The 17,203-nt window shown below is 46.5% G+C and overlaps 2 protein-coding genes across 4 annotated transcripts in view; one reads left to right on the top strand and one right to left on the bottom strand.

Moving 5' to 3' along the window:
- EVPL (envoplakin) overlaps positions 1 to 9,384 on the bottom strand; it is a 160,418-nt gene extending 151,034 nt beyond the window's left edge. The window contains exon 1 of the mRNA XM_069654718.1: positions 9,139 to 9,384. Within this exon, the coding sequence (XP_069510819.1) occupies positions 9,139 to 9,200 (62 nt within the window). The 5' untranslated portion in view covers positions 9,201 to 9,384. The remainder of the gene's footprint in view (positions 1 to 9,138) is intronic.
- Positions 1 to 17,203, top strand: part of TEN1 (TEN1 subunit of CST complex) — a 528,532-nt gene that overhangs the window by 488,631 nt on the left and 22,698 nt on the right. The gene's annotated exons all lie outside the window — the stretch shown is intronic.

Raw genomic sequence — 17,203 nt, 5'->3', positions numbered from 1 at the left:
GCGAGCTATAGAGTATCGTTTATCACTACGTGTGACCAAATTAGACTTTGTTTGCTTTTACCTATAGATGATTACTGCTGGAATGTATCTGTGTGAAGTGAGCAGTTGGTAGTAAGGTTATTTAAGGCAAGGGTGGAATATACAAGGAGGAATTGTATGGATATGATATGATATGATATGATATGATATGATATGATATGGAGTGAAACACTTGTGGCAGATATGGATATGGCAGCACCATCGCAAGCCTAACCACCCTTTTACTAGCACTGGCCTCACATCTGAAGGACTTTATGCCGGCCCTACCCGCCTTTTGTAGGCATCTGTCTCTCAGGCCTTTTGCCGATTTGCTTGTGACAACACTCCAGGTGCACACTGCCCTGGTTGTGTGCCGACTCTGACATCACCTCAGGAAGATGACGTCAGGCTCCGACTTCACCACAGGGGCCTGGAATTAAAGAGTGCGACATCAAGGGCCCAGTCCGCCCCTATGCTTTTCAGACCCTGAGGTGAGCGGCCTTTTCCCGCGCGCACCGTGTCCCGGCAGGCCCAGCGTTCGAGGCCGCCTCTGGGGCTCGTCATCTGTCTGCCACGCTGACTAGGAGGCTTCATTCCACAAGCTTGCAAACGCAGAGGGAGCTACGTTTAGGGCTGGCTGAAATGTACGCAGACAGCGGGCAGGATTTAATAAAAAACGGGGGAGCCACCCCTTTAAGTTGTTGTGCAGAAAAAGGGGATCTAGCAACTGTTTGGGGAGGTGCACTATTCCACTTTCCCCTGCCATGAGAATCCTTGCAGCAAAGTGTCTCAACACAGTCTGTGGTGCTCACAGGGCGGTGCCCGGTCTGGATTAAGGGTCTCTCTCTCTGTCAGGGAAGCACATAGCCACATACCTCTAGTGTCACTAGTCGTTTGACTCACAAGAAGAGTAGCTTATGCTCTTCTCGGCAGGGGCCCAGAAGTGATTAGGACTTTAATTAGTGACCACATTAAGAATTGAGGGGCGTGTTGTCACACCCCCATCAACAAAACCACAGAAAACGAGGTGGTCCACAAGATTTCAGAGAATACATACTTCCACCCATCCTCTTTGGCTGAACTTTCTGAATTACGGGGGTGAATTTGGCAATTTGAGGGGAAAGGGTAGACCTTTAACCAGTGTCTTCACCCATGAGATGGCAAACGTTAACATCCTTAACGCTGACCTCGCTAACCACTGGGCAAAATACCAATACTGGGGTGGGACCATAGACATAGCTTAGACTATGAGAAAAAGATTGACCCTGCTGTGCTAAAAAAGGTTCTGCGTCTAACACCTCACTCACCTGAGAGCTGCTGCTGGTCTATCTGACTCCTTTACGAACACACGATCTGCCAGTGGTCCTCCTAAGTAACCCACCAAGAAAATAGAACGGACTGGTTCCATAATATTCACCCAAGATCCTATACTGATCCACCAAGTGAACCATCCACCCGCGATCTGCCATCAGAGCAGTTAACTTCCCGTCTTCCCATCTACTATACAGATCTGCTGTTAGTCTAATAAGGGCTCATCCATCAAATATCTTACATCGGCCTATCCAACACCTTATGCAACCAACATTTGACATCAGTCCATAGGGTAGTATCCAACCAAGAACTACCATCAAGCAAGGGAAGGCCTCATCCAACAATGATCCTCTGACAATCAAAATGATGCCTAAGCTACCTAAAACTGCTGTTGATCCAACTCCTCATGCACACAGATGTTGCCACCAGTTCATTTTGAAGCCTCGCCCAGGGTCTACCAGCGCCCACTACTAGGCGCGTTCATAAAAGATCTTCAATGAGTCTATCACACGCCTTCTGAACACAAGACCTATCATCAGCCCATCAGATCCTCGTCCAAGATGTGCTGTAGATCCCCTCTAACGTCACCCACCCAAAATCCTCATGGGGTTATCTTACCCACTAAAAGGCCAAGATCTTCAGTTGGCCCATATAACTCCTCATCCACCAAAGAACTATCATCCATCTGACGCCTCATCCTCAATCCCTTGATGGTGCCACCAATGACTTCACCACCTAATATCTGCTTCTTATATCCATCTACTGCTTCTTCCATCCGATATCAATCTTCATCCCATCTAAATGCTCATCCCCCCCAAGAATTGCTGTTGATCCATGAGATGCCTCCCTCCAAGATGTGCAGTCAGTCCCTTTATGCACTCATTCCTCTAAGATGCATCCGTTACACATCGGGGAGGGGTAGAGAGGCAGTTGGACAGGGTCTGCTGCCAGTTCATTATACGCCTCATGCACCCACGGTTTAGCTCTGTTCTGCTGATATTGTGTCAGTCCGTCTCACTTTTAACTCACCCACATTTGGGGATCTCCGAGCACAAGCACGTGTGGGAGCGCTACTCAGTGGGGAGAGTATGTCACATCAGTCTTAGGGCCCCTGGGTCCTTCACACGGCATGGCCGGATTATTGCAATACACTCAGGAGTGACACAGATGGGTAAGGCATTGAGAAAGGGAAGGCACTGGATACAGCAAATTATGCACCGGCATCAATGCACCCCCGAGTGGGAGAGGGACTCAGCTGCACCTGTACCGTGTTTCACTTGAAAATAGTAATTCCACCCTTATCCTATATCATGGGCAGCCTCCTAACACATACGCTGTGGCCTCAGTCACCGACTCACCGGTGTAGCCGGTCTTCAGCTGCTTGAGATGGGAGCATGCAGCATAGCCATGTTCACCACAACACTGACAATTCTCCTTTCCCATTCCAAGATGGTTGGCACTCTTTTTGACAATTTAAAGGAACAAACAGCCTTCCAAATCCACAATGGTATCTCGGAGGCTATCCTGTTTCAAAGATTATGTTTGTTCCTCATTTCCTTTATAGTAGCAAAACACGAGCAGGAGCCCACAGTTGTAGTTGTCTTTACAATGGCTCTCAGTCATGTTATTGCTGGTGCGTGTTTCATGCTTTGGGGTTGCTAGCTGTGTTTGTCTTTCACAAACCTTGAAGGTGACATCCCTGGAAATGCATCTGAAAACCTGGGTATCACCAGCAGTCTTGATAGTATGGCTTATATAAACGGCCCTGTCTGAAGGCCGTCAATGGTACCAGTATCTATGTTACCGAGTCCTGCTGTAGCCATTTTCAAGACTTCTTGGCACTTGGCTCAGGTCGCTCTATCAATTGGTTTTAGGGCTAAGTTGAATGGTAATGTTGTGCTTCCCGCTGCCTGGTAAAGTTCGCCAGCAGCCAGCGCGAGGGAAAGCTTGGCTGAGTGCCAGCTCTACTGAGGAGCCTTATGAAAGGCGAGGCCGCCGATCGTGACAGCGGGAACATGCCAATCCGGGCACACTGCACAATCAACCTTTTCTTCATCGGCACAGTTAGTGGTGTAAGAGCAGCCCACTTCTAAAACAAAGAAAGGCTGCTTTGTACACAAGTTGTGCAGGATGTAGCGACACTGATCTCAGCCCGAGTGCTAGGGCCGCCAAGCTGAGATGCGCACCTGTAAGGCAAGGGTGACTATTCCTGACCAGGGACCACCGACATTTGACTGATCCCGGCCTGGCCCCAATGGTCTGCAGAAACGCTGGGCTGTTGACAATCCTCGCCATTTCTCGTGGATGGTGGGGGGACATTCCATGACCTGGTCACAGAAATGCATTTTAGAAATGAGCGCATGTTTTTATGGAAGTCTAGCACGCAGGCTGTTCATTTCCATAGGCTACTACCCCCTGCCTTTCTAGAGCATTCCCACACCATGTCTGCACAGACCTCTCCTAAATGACTTCTGAAGGCTGATATGGCTGATCCTTCCAAATGGCTACCAAAAATGCCTCTGTTTGGGTAAGCGCTGTACAAACACATTCTGCCATTCTACATTCCACTGTCAATTACTGCCAAGGCATGACAGCCTGACACATGAAAGACAGCTCAAGGAGGAGCGTAACATGTCAATGCGTAGGGAGAGGAGTGATGTACCAGCAGGGAGAAAGCATGGAACAGAAGTACTTAGGGAGGGGAGTGACGCAGCAGCAGGGAGCGAAGCATGGAACAGAAGTACTTAGGGAAAGGAGTGACGCAGCAGCAGGGAGCAAAGCAAAGAACAGAAGTACTTAGGGAGGGGAGTGATGCAGCAGCAGTGAGCGAAGCATGGAACAGAAGTACTTAGGGATGATAGTGACGCAGCAGCAGGGAGCGAAGCATAGAACAGAAGTACTTAGGGAGGAGAGTGACATAGCAGCAGGGAGCAAAGCATAGAACAGAAGTACTTAGGGAGAGGAGTGACGCAGCAGCAGGGAGCGAAGCATAGAACAGAAGTACTTAGGGAGGAGAGTGACGCTGCAGCAGTGAGCGAAGCATAGAACAGAAGTACTTAAGGAGGAGAGTGACACAGCATCAGTGAGCAAAGCATGGAGCAGAAGTACTTAGGGAGGGGAGTGACATAGCAGCAGGGAGCATAGCATAGGAGAGCAATACTTAGGGAGGGGAGTGACGTAGCAGCAGGGAGCATAGCATAGGACAGCAGTACTTAGGGAGGGGAGTGACATAGCAGCAGGGAGCATAGCATAGGACAGCAATACTTAGGGAGGGGAGTGACGTAGCAGCCGGGAGCATAGCATAGGACAGCAGTACTTAGGGAGGGGAGTGACGTAGCAGCAGGGAGCATAGCATGGAACAGAAGTGCTTAGGGAGGGGAGTGACGTAGCAGCACAGGGCGGCACGTGGAACAGCAGTACTTAGGGAGGTAATTAACAACGCAGCATGGGGAGCACTATAAAACAGTAGTACTCAGGGGGTAAGGAACGAAGTAGCACGGGGAAGCAGTGTAAAATAGCCGTTCTCGTGGAGCTGAGTAGAATAGTATCAGGGGGGAGCAGTTTGTTGAAACAGCAGTAGTTAGGCTGCAGAGTAACATAGCAGACCAGCATTGCCGGCATAGCAGGCCGGCATAGCAGGAGGGCATAGCAGGCCAGCATAGCCGAAGAACATGGGGGTGCTTAGGAGCCAAGTAAGTACCCTACTAGCATAGGAGATCAAGGTTCAATAGAGGTACTTAGGAGTTCAGTAACACAGCAGTACCAGCGAGCAGCATAAACTAGCAGCATTCATGGAGCGGAGTAACGTAGCAGCAGAAAACAGAAGGGTATCAAGTGATATCAGTACTTAAAGAGCACTGTAAAACAGCATGGTGGGAGAATAGTACAGTAGCAAGTAACACCATTCAGGGGATTTGCAGTGTAGTAACACTAAGGGAGCAGTGTAACCCGGAACACTCTGAGAGCTGCGTAGAGTGGTATTTTAGGAGAGCACTAGTATTTGTATTTATGAATTTTTAAATAGCGCTTTACACCAAAGCGCTTTATATTACAACAACAAAATTACAATTGAAGCATGAATATCAAACTAGAATCAACCAATCAATAACATTATGCACAACAATTACCCGAGGACAAGGAATGAGAGAAGTGGAGGAAAGTAAGAATGGAGTGAAAGGAGGGTCAGGAAGGAGGATGAAGAAGATGAGATTTTAAGGAGGAGTGGAAGGAGGGGTAGGAGGAGATAGAAAGGATATGGAGAGGTAGGGAGTTCCAATGTAGAGGCGCGGAGAGGTGAAAGGAACGGAAGCGGAAGGGGCACAGGGTGGTGGCGGAACAGAGATGAGGAATAGGGCAGTAGAACGGAGAGGACGAGAGGGAGTATAGAAAGAGAGGAGGGTGGAGAGCTAGGAAGGGGCAAGGTCGAAGTAGTAAGAAGCAGCATTTAGGTAGCGTCCAAAAAACAGCAGCATTTAAGAAACATTGGGATGACACACACGGGATTCAGGGGCTACCAGGCTTTTCAGTTTCGGGGTGCAGGGGTCACTGGCTTTACCACCCTCCTGCCTTGGAACTGTACAGCGGTGTGGAAGAATTGTGCCCAGGTAGGAAATGCATCAACATTAAACACTTATATAGCCCATAGGCAACATAGGTGCTAAATAATTCCTCTTGCATCAGAACAAGCCTTAATAAATATAATTTCATCTACGTGCATACAATCATTAGTCAACAACTTTCTTCCCTATGAAAGAATTGATCCTAGGGTTACACCTCTAGGCTGAAATCATCAACCTAGACAAGTAGAAGAGCCCCAGGGACCCGCAAAGTAGTGGGGTGAGGCTCACAGTGCTCCAGCCTAAGAAAGCCCTATTGTGGAGGAAAGAGTGAAGCCATTTGCAGGCTTTATCATCAGGCTTTAAAATGAAGATGTGATGATCGACTGTATCAAATGCTGCCGACAGCTCGAGTAGCATCCGTAGGGCTGACCCACCGGCTTGCAGTAGCTCTCGGGGGAGGCGGGGGTGGGGGCTTGATGACGTCCAGTAGGGCAGTTTCAGTGGCACGACTGAGCCCGAAGACCGGCTCTCAAACTCCCAAGTGCTTGAGGTCCTCAATCAGGGACGTCATTTGGGGGTCACCAGGGGTCGCAACTGCGACCTCTGTGGTGTCCCTTGCGACCTCTGTGGTGTCCCTTGCGACCTCTACTAAAAAAAAAAAATACATTTTTTTTTTTTTTTTTTTTTTTTTTTAAAGTTATGCAAGCTCCTGGGCTGTGGCTCTTTACTTCTGGGGTGGCTGGCTTTCTTGTTCAGGCCCCTTAAAAAAAAATACTTGAGGCACTTGTTCTTATTTTCTTCTAACACTTTCAGCACTGACCCTAAATAAGAAAGAATAGGAATACCAAATAATGTGTCTTTCTGGAATTCTATACAGTAATTGCTGGCCTCATTAAATGTTTATTTCAGGCACACTTCAGGGGGTGAGTCACTGATTTAGTCTGTTCTTAAACGCCTCACTAAGCCTAAGCCGTTCATCCTTCTGAGGTCGATAAATGAGTACCAACACAGGTTGGGTGATATTGGGTGTATATTTTTTCTATATAAAGCGCTTAATGATGTGTTATTATATAGCACTTACGCTTATCATTTGGTCATGGACGCCTGCTTGCATACACAGTCATTTGGTAATACGGGCCAATAAACACTGAACTTAATGATACATATGGCGATCCATTCTTGTATGAATGTACATCATATAGTGATATCATAACTATATTTTTCATAGTGTACAATGCTATGTGATGCCACTTCCTGTTTTGTCAACGGGTGAAATGTCGTGTTCCATCGCTACCCGCTATATCACTTTGGGGCGGGGTCTAATGACATCACTTCCTGTGATGTCATCAGAGGGTCAAGGGTCGGGTGATGTCACTTCCGCTACCCCTGGCATTTTGGTGAAATGACGTCCCTGTCCTCAATATAGGCCGTTAACTGAATGGGTGACGCTTTGTTAAAAATATATAACAGGAAAGGACAGTTAACACTTGCTGTGAAACTGGAGCAAATGGCTGGATCGAGAGAGGGTTTCTTCACCAACAGCGTGACCCCGATTCATTTTAGGGAGTCGGGGATGAATTCTCCCTCATGGGACAGAGTGACAGTTTTGGCAATACTGGGACGAGGGGCCAGAACTTTCAGATGTAATTTAACCCTATCGCTGCTGGACTCGGCTGCACACTCCATATCCCACAGTATCACTGCTGAACTCACTGTGCTCCACACTGTCTTACACTATCACTGCTGGGCTTGGCTGCAAACTCCATCACTCCTCTGTGTATAGATAACGATTTAAGTGCGTGCTTAAGACAGGCCGCCCGTATCTCCTAAATTCGTATCCTGCAGGAGGACCGACTCAGGCCTTCATCCTTCTATGGTCCATTAAATAAGTACGCTTTAATTTTTTATTTTTTATATTTTTTGTTTTCTTGTGTATAATCTTAAGAAATATTTTTACAAGGTTTTCCACTAATGCGAAACCCAAAAAGTGAAAATGTTGCTGTAAAATCTTTTCCCAATCTAGTTCAGTTTCAATTTCAGTTTAGAAGCACTCATTGATTTGTCCGGATAGGGTTCATATTTAGGAGAGACTACGTTCGACAGATTGGCTTTAAATAAGTACCCTGTAATTGTGTTGGTGCAAACCATGATCCGCACTGCCCTCAACTGTGACTGCCGGAAACATCACCATAGCGACGCCTCTCTCCTGCATCATCACTACTGAGTCCTGCTGCAAACTCCACGACACGCACTATTACTGCGGCACAAACATTATTTGGCCCCTCCTGATCCCCAACCTAAAGCTCTATAAAGTAAATGGGCCCGATGCATTGAATATTTGCCAGGTTAAAAGTGAATCTGCACTGCTGAAAAGTGACTTTGCACTGCTGAAAAGTGACTTTGCACTGCTGACATAAACCCTGATTCACGGAGCCGTGTAAAGTGTATTTTTGCCGTGCAACGTCCGTGCAAAGCCATTTTGAACTGCAAAAACAACTTTGCGCTGACTTTATCACCAGGTCTATGCAATGGAAAAAATACACTTTGCACGATTCCATGAATCAAGGTTTGTGTCGGCAGGGCAAAGTCACTTTTCAGCAGTGCAAATTCACTCTGAGCCGGGCACATATTCCATGAGTCGGGGCCAATGTATATACAAAGCGCCATCTGTTCAAAGTGGTGACTTCGTGCCGCCAGGAGTTCCCTGATGCGCTTCGCTGTACAACCCGTGACCCACACTTTCCCACGCTGTCACTTGCTGGTTTCTGCTGCCTCCGCGCACGCTACCCCCTACATTGCCTAACATTCTCACTGCTGCGCACCATTGCACTGGCCCCGTGGGCGCTGCCTGCTGCGCAGTTCTCTTCACAGGGACCCACGCGCCCACGCTATATCCCCCCCCCCCTCTGCGCACTCCTTCAGTGTGGCCCACTCAGACTGCTGCGGGCCGCGGCTGCACACTTCCCCGCACCCCGCAGGACCACACTGCCCCTGCCAGCGGCACTACTGCCACCCCGCCCTCGCTGGGTCCTCTAGGGCCCCAAACACAGCCGCGCAGCTTCCTGTCAGCGGTGCCTGTCCCGGGCGAGCGTCGCGCGCTGGCTGCGATCCCCCTCAGGTGTAATGAGGCGCCGGGGCGCGCGCTGGCTGCAATCCCCACTCAGGTGTAATGAGGCGCCGGGGCGCGCGCTGGCTGTAATCCCCCCTCAGGTGTAATGAGGCGCCGCCCGGGGCGCGCGCGCGCACTCACTTGCTCGCCTTGGTCTTCGTCGGCGAGGACTTGGTGGGCGACCCCTTGGAGCTCTTGAACATCTTGGCGGCGCTGCTCGGTGTCGTCGAGCCCCGGGTGCGGTGCGGCAGGCTAGGTCTTCTCCCTCAGCGGCAAGGCGGCGGACTGGCGGAGCTGGCCCCGATTTCTGGGGACGGCCAGTTTCTGGGAGGCCCCACCCCGCGGACTCGACAGGTGAGGTAGAGATGCGCACCCGCGTCTACCTGCTGCTTCTGCAACAACAAACAAAAAAACAGCGACAGGTAAAACCGGTTCATCGTGAAACCGAGAGAGCTCCTCGGGTGGGGAAGAGACTGGGACACTGGTGACCCCACCCTCACTCCCGCCCGCGGGGCGAGGCCAGGCTTCGAGGGGCCTTACAACTAGGCCTCGCCAATTAAACTGTATCAACAGAGACACGCTGGCCCCGGGGTAAGCCCCCGAAAGACTGGTGGGACTGAGGGAAAACTCTCTGTGGCACCAGCACCAGTCTAAAAGAGGCACATTGGTGACTTGTAACTGACCCTGCCCCTGCCCAAACTGCCCTGCAGAGGCACCGACTAACCCCACACACTATTGACTCTCCCCCGCTTTACCAGCTGCTTAATGGTAAAAGGGGGACAGTTGACTGACTCAGACGCACACTCCTGTCAAGGACATATCACCTGCCTACGTCGCGTGACTGACCACCCTGCCCTCAAGCTATCATGAGACCATTGAGTGAGTGGTGGGGGAGGCCGAGAGTAGGTGAGTTCAGCAGTTATGGACAATGCATGGACATGCTATTAATGCAGACAACTTTTTTTTTAAATCAGCCATGAAAAGAAGGCAACTTTGAAACATCCTGGCAATACTCATGATTTCAAGTTCAGTATGTGGACAAACCTGGAGAAAGGGTTCTTGCTAGTGCAACACGGAGAACCAAGAACAAACTCTGAGACTTCCCAGCTATGGTGCTAACCCTGCTGGCCTTCCAGAGGCTTCTGTACCCCAAGAGTCATCAAAGGTACCGAGGCTTGTAAAAAAAGTTTGGAGAGGCAGAGGGGACCAGATGTTGTGCTACCATGTTATTTAAAAAGCACATGGCTGCCACACAGGATGGTCTTCTGGCGATGAAACTGAAGCTAAGCCTGAATGATAAATCCTACCTCATTTGTGGCTTCATGGATTAGAGCGATTTTTAGTTTCTTTCTAAACAGAAGATGATCTTGAGTTACTGGTAATTCTGAGGGGCTGGAAGGTCACAATTTAGCATCTACGAAAGAAAACATGTGACCTGCTGCTCCCACTTGCCTGAACCTAGGTAGTTCCACAATGTTGAAATTTGGCAATTGGAGGGAGTGCAGAGATTTGCAGAAGTGCAATTCACGTATTTTTTTAATTGTGAGTTGGTTTATATATTAATTTACACAAAGTTTCTCAAAATGAACAATTATTAAAATCACCATTCCAAAATATCAAAAATGCTTCAACCACAATGATCTTTTCACTAAAACCCTTAAAAATAATTAAATGCTTGCACAAATTCTAAAATCATATCACTACTGGACTGGCCTGCTAATTTTATAAGCCGAATGGGTTCTGATTTCCTGATAATAATCTCCATCCCAAAATTTACTGTCATTTGTAACATATTTATCAGTTAAAACCAAGATGCATTAAATGGCCCTACGTGCCTGCAAGGGGAACGTTCTACCATAGTACTGCACCTGTCCTGGATTATGAAAGGTTTTTGAGAATTCTTTGCATAGATAGCATCGTAATACCATAATTTCTTTGTAATTATATTATCTTCTAGATTATTTTATAGATAGTCACATCTTTGTTATTAAACTTTCACAATCCTTCCTATATCACCCAGTCACTGAGCATGGAGTCTCATTATTCATGCACCACTTAATATCAGTAGGCAATGACAGCCCTTCTGATCTTACTATTTGCCAATATAATGACAACTTTCTCCATTTCACCAGGCAAGTAAGAGCCATCATGCCCAGTCCTGCCCCAATTGCGGCCATTAGAATGGAGTGGGGAGGCCTAATAGCCTTTTCCATGTCATCCCCTCCAGACAAACCAACCACTTCCAATCTTTGATCGTGACAATTCCTAACCTCAAGTAAAGCAGGTTTTACTTTTACTTTATACAACTGAATTAGCAGTAACAATGAGGAAGTCCCAAAATGTGTGATTACATTTCTTTATTACCGAAATCAGTGGAAACATTTTAGTTCTTAACTTATTATTGACCACTACTTCTGTCTGCTGTGGACAAAGAAATAAAGAACCCCAAATACTGACATATTTTCATTCTTCTAGTTTATGAGCACACATTGTCCACTTCAAATTGGTACTTTTTATTTGTAAATCTAATTATCTTAAATGTTTTCACACATAAGGCCAGACCATGTGATGTCAAGAAGCTCCCTGTAGCTCGTAATGTGTTCTTGGAGACCAAAAGGCATTTGGTCTGTACTTAAGGAAGGCATCACAATACACCAGCCACAGGACACAATGGTGTCTTAAGTTAAGGGGGTCATGTATCACTCGTTGCAAGACCTGCATCATATATCACTTACATGGTGAACAGAGATGGGGTTAAGACACTCTCCTGCTTCAATCTTCTAAATGTGGATATTTATTTCCTTGGTTAAAATCCTTCTAGCATTTACCCACATCTGAACTATGGCGTCAAGAGTATAACAATACAATTCATTTAATGAATCCATCCAGTATTCCCTAATCTTTTATTTGGTCCACAGCAATGCCCCATTCACCTGATCAAAAGCGGGTGCCAAATCTAAGCACGCTGCATAAAGTGATGTGTCTCCAATAGTTTTCGCTTCACCTGTTAACAAATGTAGCATGAGGCCATTAATGGAGTTACCCATTTGTTACCTAAAACATGTTAGAGATTTACTAATGAGACCTACTCTCTCCATCCAATTAGGGAGTTCTTTCAATAGGCTGATGGAAAATATTGGCCTATAAATCATAGGCTTTTCTCTGTACCTTTCTTATAGATAGGAGCCAATTATGACGTATGACGAGTCATAGGATTCTCCCCCAAATGCACTGTATCAGGGAATAATACCAGAATTATTTCTGTGCACATCTCAGGATAGGCTTCAAGGCTAACATTAGCTAGCCCATCCAGGCCAGGTGCCATTGCATTCTTTACGTTTCTAATTATATTTTCAACAGAGTCCCTCAAAAAAGACACTGAGATCTTATCCCGCTTATGCCAACTTCCTCTATTGACCCTATAGTAATATCATCGAATATTTGTCAAGAAAATATTTAATTCTAAACTATGTATGGCTCGATGGACCCTGTACAAACCCTTAACTTGATGCAGGCTGCACTGGCAGCCATTGCAGTGAGCGGATTGCTGGATAAACATGTTCATATCTGGCCAGTCTTAGCTGTGTTCGTGCCGTAGTATTTTGCATACCCTGCAAGTGGTCTATCATGTGTTCAAGAGGACCTAAACACAGACTGTTGGAATAATTTAAGGGGGACACCACTAAGGAATTATGGACCGGGGTTTCCCATTGGGAGCTAAATATGTCAATATGCATTTTTTGATTTTCATATAAAACACTTTACAGCAGCCGCTGCAATCTGTGGCTTTAGCGTCAGCTCTCTGTCAATATGAGAGCTATATTTTTTACTTGCGGGAATGGGACAGAGGTAGTACCCAGGAAGTGAGAAATGCATTTGGTTTACAAGCCATAAGAGGTCCATAGTTGCAGTGCTCTGTGATCGAAAAATAGGTTTTGGCCCGATTTTGGTTGCTTCAATATTTTCGACTGTATAGATGGGGCAGCTCTCTTAGGCTCCGAAGGCACCACAAACCGCTGTAATATGGCCAGCAATCGAGCAATGCCGCACACGGGGGACGGGGGAAGGATTCCGCAGGTTCAAGAAGACTACAGTTACCCCATAAACTATTTACCAGGACCCAAAAAAAAGTATTCCCATTGCGAACTAAGCTCGGGGTAGGATGGAAATAATCAAACCGAACTAATGGTTTCACAACTAGACAAAGAAGAAATATTCTTGATAGCGCGGGGAAAGGCAGAAGCTGGCAAAGAGAAGTGGGAAACCTGAGTAGGTAGAATGGTAGAGAAGGGCATTATAGACACCAGGTTCACCAAAACGTATTCGCAATGTGGTATAAAAGGAAGGGGGTTCTTTGAATGGCATCTTTGTAGCTCACAAGAGTAATTGCCTCCACCTCACCAAGCCAATTGATTGTTGACCTGGTGAGTGGCGCAGCACTGATCTCAACAAGGGGACATTGCTATTCATTGAATAAAGCTCCAGATGGACAGAACTAGGATTTTTGAACAGAGTGAACAAGAACACTGGCAACATTCCTGAAAGAAGCAGTCTACAAAGATGGGGTTTCCTGATCAACTAGTCTTAAGACAACAGGTTACAGCTTGCATCATGCAAAATAAGAGGATTCGTCAAGACATATAGAAATATTCATGTACTACCATGAGAACAACCCCCACTATTAAATGATATCGCCAATTAACACTTGGCAACACATTGCTGTGGGAAGAAAGCATATACAATTTGTTATGGACATAAAGAATGCCAATACAGCCAACACACATTTTACACCATTCCAAGAATTTAAAGACAGAGTGCACAGTACGGAGTTCACCCCAGGATGGCCGAGGTTTAGGGTCCAAGCGCTGAGGATGTTGAATGATTTGCTGCATATGATCAATGTATGATATGATTGGTTATTTATAATGCACTTAATACCCATAGGTTTCTAAGCGCGGACCCGGGGATCGAACCTGTGTTGCTCCTTGTCTTGCTTCCAAGGCGAGGACGTTGCCCCTGAGCTATCCTCCCGAGACAATGTACAGTATTGCCGATAAGTAAGGAGTAGCATGCAGCATGAAAACCTACATTCCCCAAGAAAAACCCAGAAGGAGACTGGGCCAGGGAAAAGGGATCCAGAACTGTTTGGAAAGGAGTGTCCCCGCAAACCAAAGGAGCGAAAGGTAGCACAGTTAACTTGAGTGGGGAAAAGCCGGTAATAGGACAAAATTAACGCTCAGAGGATTGTTAATGAATAACAAAAAAATGATGTGTAAAATCCACATGTACACATTTAACACATTCATTTTACGTTACTCATTTCAATGTATTTGTATGGTGGAGAGGGGGCGCAGATGGTAACTTTTCACCTCCCCATCCTCTTTGCCGTGCAAATACTCCATCATCTGTACCAGCATGACAATTTCATGCTGTGTATACCTATGGAATCTACCTACTTTTTACACCAGTAAAAACCAGGCAGACTTCATAGCAATCCATTGTAAACACTGGCTGCCATGTGTAAACTGCAGGTGGAGTTTACTCAATCTGCACTACAGAGTGCAAAAGGGGTGTGTGATTTTTGCCTTCACGGCACACGCTCTTGCTTTGAGGAATGTGACCATCCGGACAGGGACAGTGCGCACGTCTGGCCTTTTTTGATTCTTTTAATAATGAAAAGGAATGATAGGCGACCAACCTCCGAGGACTGTGTGAGGCCACTCCACACACAGTCCATCTGCTTCCCACACAAAACGCATAGTCACATGTACTCCGGGAACACACAGTCTACAGGCACCCTCTTCCCCTGTCATATTGAGCTGTAATATGACAGCCCCGGGTACATCAAAGCATCTGAAGGAGGGGGAAGGCACACCTCCCTCCAACATGGCCAGCCTAATTTAAATATCAAAGGCCCCATGGATCTGCTTTCCTTTTTTCTCCGGCTGGTGGCAGTACATAGTCATGAGAGATAATTGAAGCAAGCCTGAAGGGGCTTGGTTGCCAGAATAGACAACAGGAAACGATCCATGACATTGCAGAGATTAGCCTGCCGTCCATCCATGTTACCAAAATTGGACAAGGAGGTCTTATAATTCACTTGAATTCCAATCTGTTCGGATCCCTTCTGGTGTATTAGAGGTGTGGGGCTGATTGATGGTTTACAAACCGATATTCATCCCTGGACCACTGGTACCCTGGAAGTTGATTCATCACACTTGCACACTGCATAGTTGTCAACAGACCCACAACTCTTGGGTTTGGCCCGCGATAACGCACCAAAACCACAAGTCTGCAAACAAGTCAGGCTGAGAAACAATGTCATCACGTTAGTAAATTGATGACCTTTCTAGATGCAAAGCAAGCCTTTCATCTGCATGTAGCAGCTTTACTGAGGTCTGCTTCTGCCAGCAGCATAGCATTGACTGCCTGTGACCTCCCAAAGCCTGCATATTTTGCATCCCAGATGTGTATAGAGCCTTGCTACCTCATCTACAAAAAATAGGCGTTTTCAGGCACTCGAGTAATTGGAGGGGCTGGGTTGAACATAATGCTCATTCCTAAAAATTGAAAATGCACTGGAGAGCCCGATATACTGTGGAAGAAGTGTACCAAAAAAGTAGTGGAACTGTGACCCCGGTGGGGGACGTGGTAGGCAAGAGGGGAGCAACGTGCAACGCAGTTTTCAAGAGTGGCAGCCATGCTGGTTGATAGCCAATTTAGTTGAAACAGCTTTCAGTTTAGCTTTAATTGCTGTTGGGTGGTAAAGTTGAGAAGTATGCGTTAACTTCACAAAGAACAGTTCCGGAATGGAGAAATGGTTGCAAAAAGTAGTGGAACTGTTAACAGTAAAAAATAAAAGTAGTGGAACTAACGTTCCCGCTGACTTTGACCACTGTGGGATACATTGACCCACTCAGCAGAAATCCCATCCATAACCAAGGTGTAATTCAGCAGTTAACAGCAAAATGTCTGTGCTGGCTCCTTGGAGCACCATTGCCTTGCTTCAATATGGTGTTTTGCAGCTAAAAAATGCTGTCTTGCCAAGCACCTATAGGGCAAGTTGGAACAGGGAGCATACCGAGAAAGGCTGCCAGTGTTTGTTCTTGTGCGCACCAAAGAAGCGAATTGAAAAGCAGCGCTGCTCTGCTGCTTGCTAATAAGTTCCCATTGAAAAGGGAATATTTTACATTAAAAAGGGTGCTGCCCTGATGCTCTTTTCATCTGTCCAATATCACACTGCTTTTATCAGTGAGAACCTGCCCTGCCCATCCATATTCAGATTGTGCTCCAGAAGAAGAGAGCATTATCCCTGAATGACAGGCTGTGTCAGACCAGATCGGGGGAAGCAACAGAAACTTTACTCTCAGCCGCATGGAAAACGCTTGACCTTTGGGCTACAAAATGTCAGAAATCAATGCTTCAAAAGAAACCCTAGCTCTATGGGCATATGTCAATTTCAGTGGACCTGTGTCTGAACAGATTGCTGTATAAAATAAACTGACTAGGGCTGCAAAATAATGTTGGGAATTCAGATGGAGGAGAAAAACTTTTGAAAGTGACATCCCAGCAGACTTCACCACATGTAGAAATGTGCTTTTGCAAATAAAAAAAATACCTGGTTTAAAAGTGTAATGTTGAATGAGGCCCTGTCTTTGCCTAGCAATGTAAAGGGGGTTTTGCTGGGAAACATATATGGGATGTTTTATTTCAACAGACTTGCTTTTGATTCAGAACAAAATAAATTATGTAAAGAAATAAATGTATTGGCTGTACTGGGAAATCAGCACAAACAGGTTTTCCGCCATGGCTCAAGGTACTTGTGGGTGTTTACAACAGGAGTTGCCTGCCCTCAATGGAAGCCACAGGGGATTTCTGAGACACCTACGTGTTAATTGTGCCCTTTGAAACTCTGAATGGACCAGGAGGCAGAATATCACACGCTCGTCAGACTTCTGTCTGTGCTCCAGGTTGACACAATAGATTCTGGGACGCCTACATGTGACTTGGAAAATCATCTCCCTTCAACTTCTACTGGGGAGCTTCAAAGTCAACTCCAGAGAAGCCTTGGAAGCTATGCCCTTATTTGGTAGACAATGCTTGCCATCTGGCTCCAAAGGCTATTTTATTAATACATTTCAAGACTTTTATCTCCAAAATTGGACAACGCAGTAATGCAAAAGTTTCACAATCTGGATGCAATTTC

This window comes from Ambystoma mexicanum, chromosome 3q (assembly GCF_040938575.1).
Source record: "Ambystoma mexicanum isolate Mex_15411 chromosome 3q, UKY_AmexF1_1, whole genome shotgun sequence".
Lineage (NCBI taxonomy): Eukaryota > Metazoa > Chordata > Amphibia > Caudata > Ambystomatidae > Ambystoma > Ambystoma mexicanum.
The sequence above is the reverse complement of the archived record's forward strand: the minus strand, read 5'-3'. Positions and strand labels throughout refer to the sequence as shown.